General features: G+C 38.5%; 1 protein-coding gene across 2 annotated transcripts in view; it reads right to left on the bottom strand.

Annotated features, from left to right (window-relative positions):
* Positions 1–16,572, bottom strand: part of SMAP1 (small ArfGAP 1) — a 151,296-nt gene that overhangs the window by 85,053 nt on the left and 49,671 nt on the right. For both annotated transcript variants that reach the window (XM_061206944.1, XM_061206945.1), the window contains exon 2: positions 15,052–15,185. In XM_061206944.1, the coding sequence (XP_061062927.1) occupies positions 15,052–15,185 (134 nt within the window). The remainder of the gene's footprint in view (positions 1–15,051; positions 15,186–16,572) is intronic.

The following is a 16,572-nucleotide window of genomic DNA, read 5'->3' as shown; positions in this document are numbered from 1 at the left end:
GCAGGTGCTCATGTGTGTGTGTGTCTCTGTTAGCTGGGACTGGGGGAAACAAGGATTCAATAACATCACGGATGTAGAGAGATCATTTTGTAAGGAGAAGGAAGACACTAGTAACCTCAGATAATTTCTAAGTTTCTAAAAAGTAGAACAGAGCAGGGTGGAAGGAAAGTCTGCAGTGAAAGGATTAGTGGAGATGAAACTGCTTCAGCCACTGGAGATGGTTAGAGTGAGGAGAAAAAAACAACAGGAGCTGGCATTCTGGGGAGGTGATAGGAGTGTGGTACAAACTAGCTGTCCTCAGAGTGTCAAGACACTATAGGCAAGGGCCCTATAGAACACGTGAAAATTTATTCTATTGGACTTAAGAGCAAATTCTGGTAATTGGCGGAAGAAAATAAAGAAACAGCCTAACAGCTACACTAACAAGCATTAGCCTCAATATCTTATTAATATATATAAATAATATAGTATTATAAATTAGAGGTATTATATATAATATATAAATTGCTTATATATATGCCATTTAAAAGTTTTTAAAATCCTGATTTAGATATTATTACCCTAATTTGACAGGAAAGGAAACTGAAGCTGCAAGATGTTAAGTAACAGGCCCAAGAGTCTCCACTAGAATTTAACTCCTGACAGAATCAACATCGGCCATTGGCAGTCTAGACACCTCAGGCTGCAGCCAATGGAACTGGGGACCATATCACGCAGGGCTCAAGAACACCAGGCTCTCTGCTTTAGAGACTCAGTTTTCATTTTACAGATGAGGAAACAAGCACAAAGAGGTTCCCTGCTGGGTAATTCAAGGAATCAGTTACAGAGTTTTAAAAACATTTTAAAATAGATATTTATTTACATAGTAAACTATAGTTCATCTCAAAATTGATTTTTTAAAAACAAGCCAAGCATCCAGTGAGCAGAAATGTATTGATATTCTTGACAAACCATTGTGAGAATATATGAAATACAAAGTCAACATTCATTTTTACTTTAAGAAAAATATATTAATATATTGAAGAATAAGTGAAATGTGCACTCCGCAGTTATGATAAATTCCACTTAGGCAGGACATATTTAAAAATTAATGTTATTTACTATGCTTATTAAATTCAATCTGTCCTCCTTTTATACTTTATATGGTCCTAGAAAGATGAATTTTATATTGTACTTTTTGATGAACGATCTTCATCCAAAACCACCACCATTATAACCGCAAAGGAAGGCTTCACCTGGAAATGGCATAATAGGACACACTTAAGAATCCCAAAGCCCACTATTAAAAGCCCTTGAGGGCTTTCAGTTTCTCCCCCACAATCCAGTACACATAACAACAGTTGCCCAAAGCCTCACACATCACTTGAGATTCAATTTTTAAAAATACTGTTTGAATCGAAATGCTGAAAAGCCTCTATGGGCTAAACACATTGTCATCACAATCTAATGTAGATGAAGCATTTCTATTTCTGAAACTTTCTAAGTAGACAACATATCACCCAGTCCCAGTTTTTGCACTAAAAAACAATAAAACTTACATTCTAAAAGAGTTCTAAACTTTTTAACGTTTTACAGAGACTGAAGAGAACTGAGGTTGTCAATTTAAAGTTTTAATTGGCATTTATTTATCGGATTGTATAATTTAATAAACATACCCAAAAACTAAAAAAAACAAAACAAAAAGTGGGAATAGATTTTTAAAAGGCATAATCAATGAGTAAGCATACAAATGTAATAGGAAATTTTATTTTTATGTAACACTACTGTGTATGTTTAAAAAAAAGGCATTGTTTTATGTCAATGGGGCATCTCCAGTGGAAAAACATGGTAAATAAACAGCACACAAAAACAGTTTTACTGCAAAAAGGGCCATGAAATGAATGCAAAGATAAAAGGCAACAGGAACGTACAGAAACAAAGTGTGCCCAAGTTTAAGTCACTGTCAATATCAGGAAATAATAAAAGACAAGATAAATGACAGGCCACCTGAAGTTCCAACTCAATGATTCGTTCTCCTGAGAATAAAATTTGTCACATTTCTTCTTTTCTTTAATCTTCCAAAATCCTGGTTTGTAGAATCTAACCACGTGACACCACTGCTCCAGGGCATGGCTGCTCCTATTCGTCCTAGGCCGCGCACACCCAGCACAGGCCAGCCCAGGGCCAGGGTCTGTGTTTAGGAACCAGGCCCCTGGGCCTCCCTCCCCTCTCCTTCACCTTGTGCGCCCTCCTCTTTGCTCAGCACCTACCCCAAGTGTCCCTGGAGCGTCTCCTGCACTTTCTCTCTCTTGGCAGCAACCATTTATGAGCAAACTAAAACCCACACTAATGGACTGTTTCAGGAAGCTATCTGCATAGTTTTCATAAATTTTTATGTGTGTACTGACTTGCCCTTTGGGGTTTACTGGCTATTTTTAAAAATGGAATAAGTGGAAAAAAGAATAACAGCTACAAAATAAAGGACTGAGATGACTAATTGCTTTGTTGCAAATGACTAGGTTACAATGTGGCAATTAGATCTTCTAAATTCCCAATGGCAAAAATGCAAAACATCAAAATAATCAATAGAATCTTACACATTAGCATGTTATGGAAGGACGCTACAGGTCTATGCTAAATCTGGAGGAAAAAAAGGTAAAAAACTATGTAAATTAAAACACTTCTACCCATCTTCTGAGAAACAGATGGGGCGGGGGGGGGGGGGGGGGGGGGGAAGACTCTTACTCCCAGGTCAAAAGATTATTGTGTAAGGATATGAAAATAGCTAAAAATGTGTATCACCTATATGTTTGTATATATGCATAAAACATTTCAGGAAGAATATACAAGAAACTGAAAAATAAGGTTGTTCCTACAGAGGGAAACTGGATGACTGAGGGACAAAAACGGGAGGGAGACCACCCATTTTACACCTTCTGTACCCTCTGATGTTTGTACCATGCCCATATGTTTCCCACTCCCCAACACAAAATAGTCAGAGGGGGGCTTCATTAATCCTGCACTGTTCCTAAATAAAATACATCCAGAGGGAGCTTAGCCAGGGATCCAAGCAGCATGTGACTCAGAGCAAGGAGACCTCCTCTCACTAGGGCCCTCCACCTCCACTAAGAGAACAGGGTCTCCTGACGATCAGAGACGCTATGATCGAATAAAATTAATACATTTAACAAATCCCATCCAAGAATATCTTACAGTCAAAATACATTCAAAATATAAATATGGCATTTACATGCCAGGTGTTTTCCCAGTATCATTACCTTCATTATTGTTGCTGAAGATGACATCATTGAAATTTCAACTCTTAGTTTCTGCTTCTTCAGAGTTCAATGTATTTGGTTTTGTGCGGGAGAGGGAGCGCTACTCGCTCTATTTTCTATTCATTAAAATTTTTAGAACACAAAGACTAAACTTTCCAACTGCCTTAGCTGAACATATGTGTGTGTGTGTGTGTGTGTGTGTTTATGTATGTACAAATATATTTTAAAACCTCATAATTAAAAAGAGAAATTGTAGTCCCTGGTAATTCTTCATGTGAGTGACTCACCTCTACTACCACTTGAAATTTTCCAGAATAGTTCTCTATCTTCCTCTCAAAAGCCACCAGGATTTCTTGCATAGGAGCAAGCTTTTCAGGACTGGTTTCAAGATCTTTTGGGTTCCAGCTGCTGGAAAAGAAGGGCCACTGTTTTTGGTCTCAGGAACTCTTTGGAAATATTTAATACAGAGTCCATTCCTTCAGTTTTCATGAAATTGTGTTTTAGGGGAGTCGATCTCTTTCTGTTTTAATTGTTGTTTTTAAGAACAAAGTAAGTAAACCACACGTATTTAAAAATTAAAATTGTTAAATGATGATGTGGAATCAGAGGTACCAGTTTTCCTATTTTTCACAATTTCTAGATGTTCTCAGATCTTGATTCATATGTTGCAGCACTGGCTACTTGCTACAAATTCAGAGAACGAATTCTTTTTTTTTAAGCAATAAAATCAAACACTGTTATGACAAAACTGGAAAAGTGTCACATTACAGTCTTCTGTCCCCTCTACTATGAAGTTCGTACCATCTGAAGCCCAGGGATAAACCACTGCTTTCGTCCCAGGTGCTTAAGGCCCAGCTCAGGAGTTGTCTGGACTCTTGCCCCTTCTGTCAGAAGTCTTAGTGATTCTAACTTTAACATTTTTGTAGGCTTACCTCGTTAATCAACCTCATTGCCACTACTTTAGCTGAAGATCTAGTCACCCACTGCCTAGGCCACTGCAGGAACAAGCCCCTCGGATTTATGTTCTTAAAAGGAACATAACATTAGACGTCGCTCTTCAACTGAGAACACGTTAAGAGCTCGTAGGCTGTCCCTCTCCCCATCCCCCATCCCTCACAGGATCAAGGCCAAACCAGCGCCTGTCCGCAACTTTCACCTTCACCCCCTATGCACATACAACTGCCCCCAATAACTACCTTACTTTCTCAAATACGACATATGTTTTCTATCTTTCTGCCTAGAAGGCCCTCTGCACACTGCTGCATGCTTTTAGAAATTAATAAATAAAGGTCACTGTCAAAAAGGTAATGAGACACTTAAAATATATGCTTAGAACTTATGATATCTCTAGACACTGAGGGCATTTTTTTTTAAGGGAAAAAAAGGAGCCACTACTAAGTAACTTGCTGAAGATGGCCCGCCATTTAGCCAACAAAGCCTAACCCAGAGCCCACGTCTACAGAGTCCCAGGCCAGCGCTCTGACCACACCTGCTATTCTCGATCACTTTACATTCACACAAAGCAGGAAGAGAAGCAACCTCGCCTCTAAAATACTGTGTGCAATGAAATTAACAATAATTGTGTTCCCAGATGATCCACTCAACAACTTCCTACCCAACAGAGCACTCCCTATGGGACAGAAGCCCTTATCTTCAAGTAGCTTGTGATTTCTTTGGTTACACTCTCAGCCCCACCTCGACAGTATGGAATTAATAGGGTTAATGAGTGACTTGAGCCAAGAACTATAGCCAGTCACTAGGAAAAGGGAACTCTAAAAAGCATTACTGATATTTTTAAAAGTTTAACCTCAAAAACAATTAATAAAATCAAGAGAAAAATCACAATCGTGCACGTTCAGATTCAAAATAAATGTGACCTTTTCCCCCAATGGACTGTTTAAAATGCAAACCTCCTATTAAACTTCACAGATTAAATTTTGTTATAGACAGTATCACAGTTCTTTCTTCACCTCACTCTGCACATCAGGTAACAGATAAACCCAGCATGTGCTGCCACCTTGCTCTGCTTCTTTGAGGACACATTTAACGATCCTGGCAAGGAGTTGGCATAAGTTGAATCTCAGTCAACTGGTTTGCAGGGCAGAAATTGAGACACAGATGTAGAGAACAAAAACGTATGGACACCAAGCGGGGAAAGCGGCAGGGTGGTGGTGGTGGGATGAATTGGGCGATTGGGATTGACATGTATACACTGATGTGTATAAAACTGATGACTAATAAGAACCTGCTGTATAAATAAATAAATAAATAAAATAAAAAATACAAAAAAAAAAATACAAAAGCTTCCTCTAAGCAGTTTGAGAATGGGCCATTGCAGAAAATCTGTAAAATGGATACACAATTTAAAAAAAAAAAAAGTTAAGTGTATACATGAGGCCACAATTTGAGAAATTTCATCAGCTTGATGGAATTATAATGAGTACTCCTCCCACAAAATAAGAAAAAAGTTGTTTGACCAGGGGTGTCTTGAATAAGTGTGTACCAAGAATTGTGTACTGAAAGCTTATTATGTGTCTGGTTATATAAGGCACTATGGAAATTTATCTAAGGCTCAAAACCTTGAGAGGTTAAACAACGTTCTCACACATACAGGTCAAATGTGGTTAAATCATAGAGTGCTTCAAATTAGCTTTTTTAATGACAACTTTATTCTATTAAATATTACTTGTCATGGGAATTCTGTAACAGCAGTGAGTTTCTGAAGCTCTGAGAAGTTCCTCACAAAAAAAAAAAAAAGAAAGTAGTACTAGATTAAAAACACCAAAACCCATGCACAATATTCACACCGAAATTTGGTGATGGAGGATCCCCACAAATCCCGAGATGCCATCAGGTAAGGACGAGGCATAATGACCACTAGACCTGCCTGCAGCTAATGAATGAGGTGTCAGGTGGATCTGAGAACAGAACACTAAGACAGTGGAGAAATACAAACTGGAAACTGCTGTGAAGCAACGTGAAGAAGGCAGATGAAGCTGAAAGGGATTTTACCCACCCGAAGAGCAAGGAAGTGCAAGAAGCTGGGAATGGGGAGGCGCTCCTATGAGGAACCACCAGATCTCCCTTCCAGGACAGGGCCCTACACTGAGTAGCAACTCCTGGGAAACGATTCAAAATGGAGCAGGACAGAAATAATGGAGATAAAGGACGAGAAGGTCCAGATAAAAGTGGGAGAGGGAACAGAACGATCATCTCAGAAAACAAGTGGTTTTACTTTTTAAACATCATGTGAAAACAACAGAAGAGAGAGGTCTGTGAGGTTAGAAAAGCTAGCTTGAATATGAGTTCCTTTTAAAGGTAATGAAAAACCAATGTCACATAAAGATGATCAACAGAAAACAATCAAGGTCAAGTCTCATACAAAGTTATCAGAAAAGGAGAATAAGACGTGGAACAACGTCTCTGACAGTGAAGCCACACGAGAACAAATACACCCAGGAAACAGATCAAAACGGTAGCCTACTAATTCAGAACAAGCTAAAAGACATAAATACAAAATACGAAAGAATATGTAAAATGAGTTCAAGGACATGGTGTTATGAAAGAACAACTAAATCAGAAATTAGAAACATGCAGAATTAAAATGAAAACTCAGGAAAAGAATTAGAAATAAAAGAAAAAATATTTCAGAAATGAGTATGAAATTAAATAGATGACCAGAACAAATAAACACAGCAAACAACAGTCTAAGAAAACTGGAGAGGCAAAAGAAGAAAACAATTTTAATGAAAAAAAAAAAAAAAAGCAATGAAAAGGATAGAAGAGAAAGTGACAAATAATAGAGTCAGGCAATGAAGACCCAACAGCCAGGTAAGAGAGTCACTGAAAAAGGAAATTCAAACAAAAAAACACGATACTAAAAAACTAGTTTTTAAAAAGTCACTGAAATAAAAAATTTGAAACTACATATTGGAAGAGCATACCACATGCAGGCATTTCCTGTCTAAAAGAAACTTCTTATATTTCAAGACTGAGACAGGTCAAACATAAAAGCACGAAAGAAGACAGATCATGCAAACATCAAGCAAAAGAGGGCTGCAGTGGCTCCAGATGACCGTATAACAGCCGTGACACATCAACACCACCGCTGGGAGACAGAAAGATAATGAGCCAGTTACAGTGTTTTACATGTGCCAGTAGCCTCATTTAAAAACACAGGTACGATTACTGTTAATAATATGTTTTATTTAATGCATCTTTCTCCTCTGCAGAACTCCCAGGAAAACATAATAACTTATCTCACCTGCACCTAAAGACTTAAAATGGTGCCATAATGCCATTTTTTGCAATGAACTGACAATTTAATTACTCACCAAGAGCTAAGACCAGGCCCGGAGAAAGGACCAATGTGATACACCCTTGGATCCTGTTCCAAGTAAAACAAACCTGCACAACCGCATGATTCAAGGAAAGTTTAAGTTTCGATTGCCTAACAACACTCTAGTTCCCGGTTTCCATTTTTTAAAGACGGCAGAGGGAGCTCACAGGAGGCTGAACTTAACATCAACTGCAAGTCGTTTCATTTCACAAAATTAATATGCTTCTAGAGAATAAAATTTATCATAACTCCATCCAAAACATACTATGTCAGAAAGTGAAAGAGGAGAAAACTTCGTCAGCGTGTTCAGCCACTTTCATCCCCAACCTCTTAAATCTTTTACACCCCAATTTTACCCCGGAGGATGCACACAACATGACCACAACATAAAAAGTACCTGTCATTTTAGTTGCTCTTCTACCTACAGAGAAGTAGTTAAAGTAACTATCAAGTCCCTTTTGCCTATTTTCCCTGATTTGGCCTGATTAGGAATTGAAGCTGAGGTGACAGAATACAGCAAAGCTTACTGATGAAGATTAGCCAGAAATCCATGATGTTAGTAGCTTCCTTAGGAAAAATCCTTTTCTAAGAAAAACCAAAAGTTTAAATTAAGACAAGCAGGTCAATGCTATGACACATCTATTGCCAAATTAAACTAAAGGCTACACCAAGTTACCTTATAGTAGGTTTTTCCGGGAATGACAAGGTTATCATAGAAATCTATACCTATTTATTTAGCTAGTGATTTTCTCTTTATGAAAGAAAATATGAAGAGCAAAAAAGTTTGTCCAAAACATTTTTAGAACCCGTCTTTCAGACTTAACCCAATAATCTTGTCACATTCTTTTGAATTACTGGAGAGTTCAGAAAATTTTTATCCTCTGGGGTGGAATTTGACTTTTGGAAAAAGTTGAATCACATCTCTAACTGTGATACACCGTCTCTATTCTAACACAGATAATGAAAATGTATTTTGAACTGCTGTGGTAACCAAAGATGACTGGGCATACAATCAAAGAATCTCAAGCGTGGAAGAGACTTCAGTCGTCCAACCTGCTCCCCACCTGCCATCCACTGCTTGAACCCCAGCTACGCACCTCCAGGTGCTTGTCCAGCCTCTGCACAAACCATCCCAGGGACGGTAAACTGACTACCCTCCAAGGCAGTCAATTTCAGTGTGGGACGGCTTGAAATGCTGAAAAGTACTGCCTTCTAGTACCTGCATACATTACCCTGGAACTTCCACACACTAGCTTAAGTTAGATTCCCTATGGCTGCCGTATTTTTGGAATTTCACAAGTATATTGGAACATGCGGAGAAAAGGGGGAAAAATGGAAAGCAACAGAAACAATGAAAAAATTAAGAACTGATGGAATACAAAGGCACAGGAAAGAAAGCCAGTCTGGACATCCAGATGATTATTTACATTTTAGATGTACCAAGCTACAGGTAAATAGACATCTACCAATCTTAACATTTACAAATGTACACATTAATTACTATGACTGTGGGCAAAATTTTCCATAATGAAACACTGAAACAATTTCATAAATCCTTTTTTCCTGTTTCCATATGAAACTTCTAGAGGTTCTGTTAATACTGTTAAAGAGCAGCTGTTAATTCTGATATTCTGTTCTTTATTCTACTCAAATGCACCATGTTATCTAGCCAAAAAAAAAAAAAATCCATGCCTGGTCACATCTATTCCTTTCTCTTAACTTCTATCATCGCATTAGCAGTCGGCTTTCTATGTTTTATGCAAAACATTTTTCACAAAGCAACAAGATTTTTAATTACTTCACAAGAGTTCTTCAATATACAAATATGAGTAGATAATGTAAAACCATGTTGAAATTCCAGTGCCTTGGAATCAACCTAACGGGCTAACTCCAGCCTTACCAAACACACTTGGGAAAATTACCAATTACTTCATGCCAAGGATATCCGAGGTTTCTTAAGGCATGATGAATCCATGAATACCAAAGGTTTTGAACAGACAATCTAAAAGAAGAACTGAAACTCCACAAAAGTCACTACTGGAAAGAGAGGGAAAAACCATCTGCACAGAAAAATACCGGCTGAACCCATGAGAGTAACTGAGTTTTCCACATGGAGAAAGACAAAAGAGCAAAAAGGCTAAAGACAAAACTGTAAAAAGTCTCCAGCAGGAGGGAAAAGCAGAAAAAGAAACAGAAAAAACTACAGCGACTAAATAATGAAACAAAACAAAAGATGAGGATAGTAACTTTAGCTTCTCTTACACAGAAAAGGCTTCAAGGAGGCAGCGATGAGTGTCAGGGAAGCAGGGAGTCCAAGGCGGAGGTGGACGGAGAGCTGGATCACGCCTGTGGACACAGGAGTGACTGTGTTCTTTGTGAGCGCAAACTCAGCAGAGTGGCGGGAATGAAACGCGCTAGCAGAGGCAGAAGTCAGGTAAAGAAATGAAACAGAAGGTAAAGACCTTACTCAAGAAATCCAGCTGCTGAAGGAAGGAAAGAGCTAGTCGCTGCAGGACAGTGGCCGGCCACCGTGAGTCCTTGGCAAACGCTAACTGGTGAACAAGCCAACCAGCGAGCCAAGGAGCACGACAGAGTCGATGGCTGTTTGTTGGGGGTCAGAGGGCACAAGGGAAACTTTTATGAAAGGGGGGAGTGAGGCAGCGTGTTTCAAAGAGGAGGAAAGAGTTTAAAGATGTCTCCAGATGAACATAATTTTTTTAATTAGGTGGAAAAGCAGGAAGGAAGGCCGAGAATGAAAATAAAGGCAGAGAACCCGGCACCCACCACCTTCCTCCACCCTGCCCCTAGACCAAGAGAACAAACAGCTGGAAGTCAGATCGGAAACATTTGGAGGATGGGTGGACAGAAAATGAGAGGAGAGCTTCTGTTCTTCTGTTGTAACAGTACACGGTGATGTGAGGAGAGCTGGGTTCAAAGAGCCCCCCTTCTAGTCCAAAGTGTAGTCCAAAGCTACAGCACAAATGGTAAAGCTATAAAGACACGGAAGGGAAAATGCCTACAAAATGTTGAAGGCAAGTCCACTATGCCTAGGGAGACTGGATATATCTTATACATGAATACATTTTAGTTGTGTGGGCTTGGTGTTTCCAAAAAAATACCAAGTACCATATCAATAAATGACACTAGTAAGTAGTAAAACAAAGAGCATGTGAGAGAAGATTACTAAAAGATTTATAGATACATAAAATATTAAAAGTGGTCCAAAAGTTATCAGTTTAAACACCAAATATACGGAGTACACTTTCCACTATGGACAAAGCCTCACTAAGGTGTTTTATTGGACAACACAATTTACACGACTATCTACAAAGTGAGCTAAGAAACTTTACTCTTCATTTTTTTTAATCCCCATTTCTTTTTTTTTAATTTATCTTTTTCATTGAAGTACAGCTGATTTACAGTGTTGTGTTACTCTCTGGTGCACAGCAAAGTGAGTGATTCAGTTATACATATATATATATATATAATTTTTTTCATATTCTTTTCCACTATGGTCTCTTGCAGGATATTGAATATAGTTCCCTGTGCTATACAGTAGGACCTTGTTGTTTACTGTATTCTTTATTTTAACTCCTTCAGTACAGACACTGAAAAATAAATAATTAAGAATTTTTAAATAATGGGGAAAAATGGTAATCAAGACGTGGAGTTGATGAACCAGTACAAAATTTAAAAGAAAAGCTATAGTATTTACAAAAGTATTGAAACATTGATCCTTTCCAAAAATTTGAGAAGTACCCAACAATAAACCCAAGATCAAAGACATTTAATCTATGAACCACGATTAAAAAAACTTTTATTAAAATTTAAGGTGAATAACTCTATTTCCATTCTATCAAAATAAAAATAAGTTTTGGTAGATGAATTATTTTCTTTTAAAAGTAAGCATACAGCAATTCTAACACAGCTATAATATGACAGATGCCCTAAACACTGACTGCCACACAAACATATATATAAATAACTGACATAAATATGATGTATATATAATATCAGTTGATAAGAAGTCCTGAGGCAAAACTTAATATGTTAACAAAAACCACTTTTATTCAACAGGGTGACGGGGCTCAGAGATTAAATCATGTTTCCACATTTACTATAAAAGATAAAAAATAAATAAATAAAACCAAAACGAAGTATCATCTCTGAAAATGAGAGACACGATCCCCATGACATGTCCGGGTGGTGGTGGGGAAGACCCAGAGCAGAACTGACCACACGCAGTGAAAGCACTTCTCTTACTCTATGAGCAAGTATCGCCCACGCAGTTCCTATGTTAAATAAATTCTTACATCGTAAGGATATGGAACACTAAATCACACTGCAATCTTCACTTTCCCCAATCTGAACCTAGACTCAGAGTTAATAAGAACGGACTCCAAAAGACAAAAGTTCCAATGCACAGCAACCTAAGGGAACAGAAATCAGTGCAGCGGCTGCCCCTGGGGGTCCTGACTAGAAATGGACACAAGGAACCTCTCCCTAGTGATGGACACGCTCAGAGTATCTGTACCGGGGTCCTACTGATGCACACAGTCAGCTCTGCCCATGCGCGGCCCCGTGTCGAGGAACTCCACCATTTCAGGTAAAGGACTTGAGCATCCACGGATTTCGGTGTCCGTGGGGGTCCTGGAAGCAACCTCCCGAGGATACAGCTGGACGACTGTAAAGACATCTGCCAACGTACGTAAAACTCACTTTTATCTGGATTCTCTCTGTAATTATACCTCATTTTTTTTTAAAGTAAGTAAATAAGTAAATAAATAATGCCAAGGGTGGATAGAATTGGATTGTAAGGAACACACCTACCACCACAGGAAATAGGATCTGCTTAAAGCTGAATAAGGAGTGACCACAACAGACAACGGATGCCACTACCTAACCACTCATCTCCGAATGCCTTACCATCCAATACCACTAAACGTGAATTACTTCTCACAAATATTCTCAAAAAGTAATTCTCCTATACTCAGTAATACCACACGATGGGTCCGTTTGTTTGTTTACTCAGTAGTACCTTTAGCAACCAATTCATCACGGCAGATTCACTAGGGAAGCTAACTGCTTAAGATCAGAAAGATACTCGAAGCAGCAACAGCGAGGGTTCGCACGGTGAACAGAGGGACTAATCCTACCGGTAACCGACAAGCCGACGTCACTGAGCGTTCACGACGTGCCCGTCTAAAAAGAGCACAACACTGTAAATCAACTACACCTCAATAAAAAGCGTGCCCGGCACCGCTGTAAATGCTTTACCCACGCTAGCTTAGCTGGTCCTCACGGCCCCTGCAGGGGGACAGTTGCCACCCCACCTCGCAGACAAGGGCGCTCAGGCACCTGCGCTCGGGCATCCTGTCGGCACCGCCCAGGCCCACCTGGCCATCTGGCTCCAGAGACAACTTTCTCAATCACTTTGCTCTGCGGCCTCTCTAGAACCAGCGGCCTTAAAACAACCCCTGTGCTCCGCAGTGTGGAGCCTGGGGTCTTGGCCAACCGCTTCTTCCTCTTCACCGCACAGGAGTCCAGGGCCAGTTTCCAAAGAACAACTCTGGCTTTGCCTGCAAGCGCCGACAAGCCCCCCACAAGATCTGTCCGTGTGGTTAGGCTTCCCTGCTCTTCTTTAAAGTGAAACTTCATGGTCTCCTCCATTTGACTTTGCAGGAGTGCACCCTACCTTTACCCTCCTCACCTGCAGGAAGAGCCCCACGGCTTACGGAGCCACACAGAGCATCCTCTGTGAGAGGTACTCATCAAAAATCTTGCATTCGAAAACAGTAATTCTTGTTTGAAGAAGCTGACAGTTGGAATCATGCAAAAGTGTTCAAATACAATTTCAAAGACTGCCTATTACTTAATAATTGCTTTCAAAATCCTTACATACAGGATCTGGCTTTGTACCTATAACCAATCCCACAGAAAACCAGTGAACTACAGCCCTCTGTTTGGGAAGTTATGCTCTAAACTATTAAAAAAGAACAGCTGCCTACTTCACATAACCTGCTACTCAACTCCTTTCAGCAGCCTAGTTGAGAAAAATAATATTTCTGGAGAATCTAATTGTCCAGGGATTCCATGTTTTCTCTTAGTTTGAAATGAACCATTAAAAAGGCAATACACTTGGTCTTGAATGTTTTGTACCTCCATAATCCATTACAAACACCAAGTTATATTTTCAAGCTACACGTTTTCTTGAAGACAACTTAAACAATGTCATGAAATCTGTCACCACAGTTACTACAGAGATGTTACTAAGAACACTGCCTCGTATAAAATGTTCAAAAAGCTCTGCTTCCTTGATTAACAAGTAAATTTTCTCCTCGAGGATCTCGAAAATACACAGTTTCATATTTCCTTTTATGCTCTAGCCAGCAAAATGTTCAAAAACTAGTCTAAGACTAAACTAAGTAAATTATGCTTGACTTTATGGCCTGAAAAATCTCTTCTATTTTTTTCCTTTGAGTATTTTTGAGGTTTAATTTTTTTTAATATTTAAATCTTTGCTACATCTAGAACTTACTTTGGCATAAATATGTCTTCAGGATAGAAATTTTACTTTCTTTAACCAAGTCTATGTATCTTTTTTTAATGACCACTCCGTCCCAGAACTCTATTCTATTCTTTCCACCCTGACCCCACCTCACCCATGCCAACTTTTGTGTTGTTTTTGTTCTTTATGATTGAGGTGTGTGTGTGTATCACTGAAGTTCAACTACATATATCTGTATATTTAGGCGTCATGCTGACTAAAAGTAATTTGAAAAGGTCATAAGAAAAAGTTATGTAATTTCACCGTGAACTATAAAATAAAACCAGTAGAAATCATCATTTTTACATTAGCAATTAACCTTAAGGACTAGCAAGTATGATTTTGAGAACTTAATACTGTCACACTGGAAAAAGGGTAAACCCTTAAAATTACAAATTTATCTCTAAAAAGCTAAGCCGCTCGAAACAAGCCCAAATCAGTCACGAGAACATTTGCTAACTGGGCTGTCTTCCGACTCCTTGGCCCTGTCTGCCTGTGGAGAACACCCACCCCTGCACAGAAGGGAAGGCCTCCCAGTTAGCGCTCAGAAAGAGGTCGTTTGTTCTTTGTCTTTACCCAGGCGCCCTCTACTGACAGCAAAGCAAAACAGACTACAGAATTACACCTGCAAATTTCATCAGCACAAGGAAAAGAAATCTATTTTTTAAATACTTCAAAATCAACATTTTAGGTAAAAATAGATTAAAAACTGACTTTACTATAGAATCAAGAAAAAATGCACGTCTGTGAACTGACAATTCAGATAACACTCAAATTTTGTAAGTGGCATATTCCATATTTCAATATACTACTTTTCAATGTTAATCCTTAGGTGAAAGAAGGATTAAAAATGGATTATAAATCCATTTTAAATATTTTCAATAATTTCTCGGTAGGGAAATGTTTACCTGGATCTGTTCCGGTGTCCATTGGTCTAGGTTGACTGACTTGACCCTGGATATATGAACCCCAAGATTCCTATGGATGCCAGCACATCTGATGCAAATAAACACACCAATATTCCAGGAAGCCCATCGAGGACCTAATTACGGAGAAGAAACAGAGAAAAGCTAGTATTAAAAAATAAAATAAAATATAACAGCATGTAAGAAGCATTCTGGTTCTTTATACAATCGTAATGGAGGGTTACAGAATTCACACGTTCAAATTTTCAAATGGCACAGCAGCAGCTTGCTAAGAAGATGTGTGTCTTGGCTGTGCTGAAAGGTTATAAATCAACCTTCAAGAACCTTAACGAGTTTACTAATTTTCCTTTCCTAGGAGCTTCCCCCCAAATCTGTCTAAGAATTCAAAACTACTTTATGTGAACAGTTTACTCACTCACCATATTTGAACCAGGAGTAGTAATATCCCACAGTAAAAAGTAAGTCCTTCATTAAATGTGTGGGGTATTGCTTAAAAGATTACCAACAAGTAAAAATCAAAGAGGTTTTAAAAAATGAAACAGAAATTAGTAGGAAACAGACAACCAACCTAAACAGAAAAATGGACAAAAAGATACGAATGAGTAATTCACAGAAGAAATATATGGCCAATAAACACATAAAAACATGCACACCCTCACTGGTAATTAGGAGGAAATGCCCTTGAAAACTACAACAACTTCCATTTTGCAATCAACACACTGGGTGGGGGGGGCGATTTTTTAATCGATTAATACTAATTGTAGGATGAGAAACAACAAGGACTGCCTCAAGAAGCCTTGTATCAACATGAATAAATCTCAGATAGAACCCTGAGATTAAGAAAAGTTATAGATGAACTAAGGTGTGTTATAAAATGTTAGCTCTTTGGGTCATGGTCAAAAAACTCTGAAAAACACTGTAGGGAAACTCACCTAAGTATACAAGAATACAAGGCTCAGCTGTACTATTCTTCATATCTTTGAATGTATTATTTCTTGATAATTTTAAATGCTCTTAGGATTACCTTCACATATTGCCTGTACAATTAAAGTAAAATGGAAAATAGAAGTACTATCTGGAAATTATATCAAATATTCAGAAGCTTATATATAACAGATTTCTATAAATCACTTGATTATGAAAAAAATACAGTAAGAGGTATCAATAAAAACCAAGCTTTTTCAAAAATTTAGGTTTCTGTTTAAGTACATACTTTTTATCTAAAGGTGAGAGTGAATCTACAAAATACCACTGAGGCCAATAATTTCAACCCAGTAAAACTAAACACATTCCCCCAAAATTCCTTAGGAGGGAGGTTACGCATATACAATTTATGCCAAAATATCCTGCTTTTAAATCTGAGAAGTGACACCTATAAACTGACAAACATCTGGGACACGCTCTGCTTAAATATGTTTGACTGTCGACAGTGTCAAAATGAGTTAGCAGTCAACAGACCAGCACTGCCCACGTACTCGGCCACCTGTGAGCTGCATAAATGAC

This window comes from Eubalaena glacialis, chromosome 12 (assembly GCF_028564815.1).
Source record: "Eubalaena glacialis isolate mEubGla1 chromosome 12, mEubGla1.1.hap2.+ XY, whole genome shotgun sequence".
Classification (NCBI taxonomy): domain Eukaryota; kingdom Metazoa; phylum Chordata; class Mammalia; order Artiodactyla; family Balaenidae; genus Eubalaena; species Eubalaena glacialis.
This window is presented reverse-complemented; position numbering and strand designations above follow the sequence as displayed.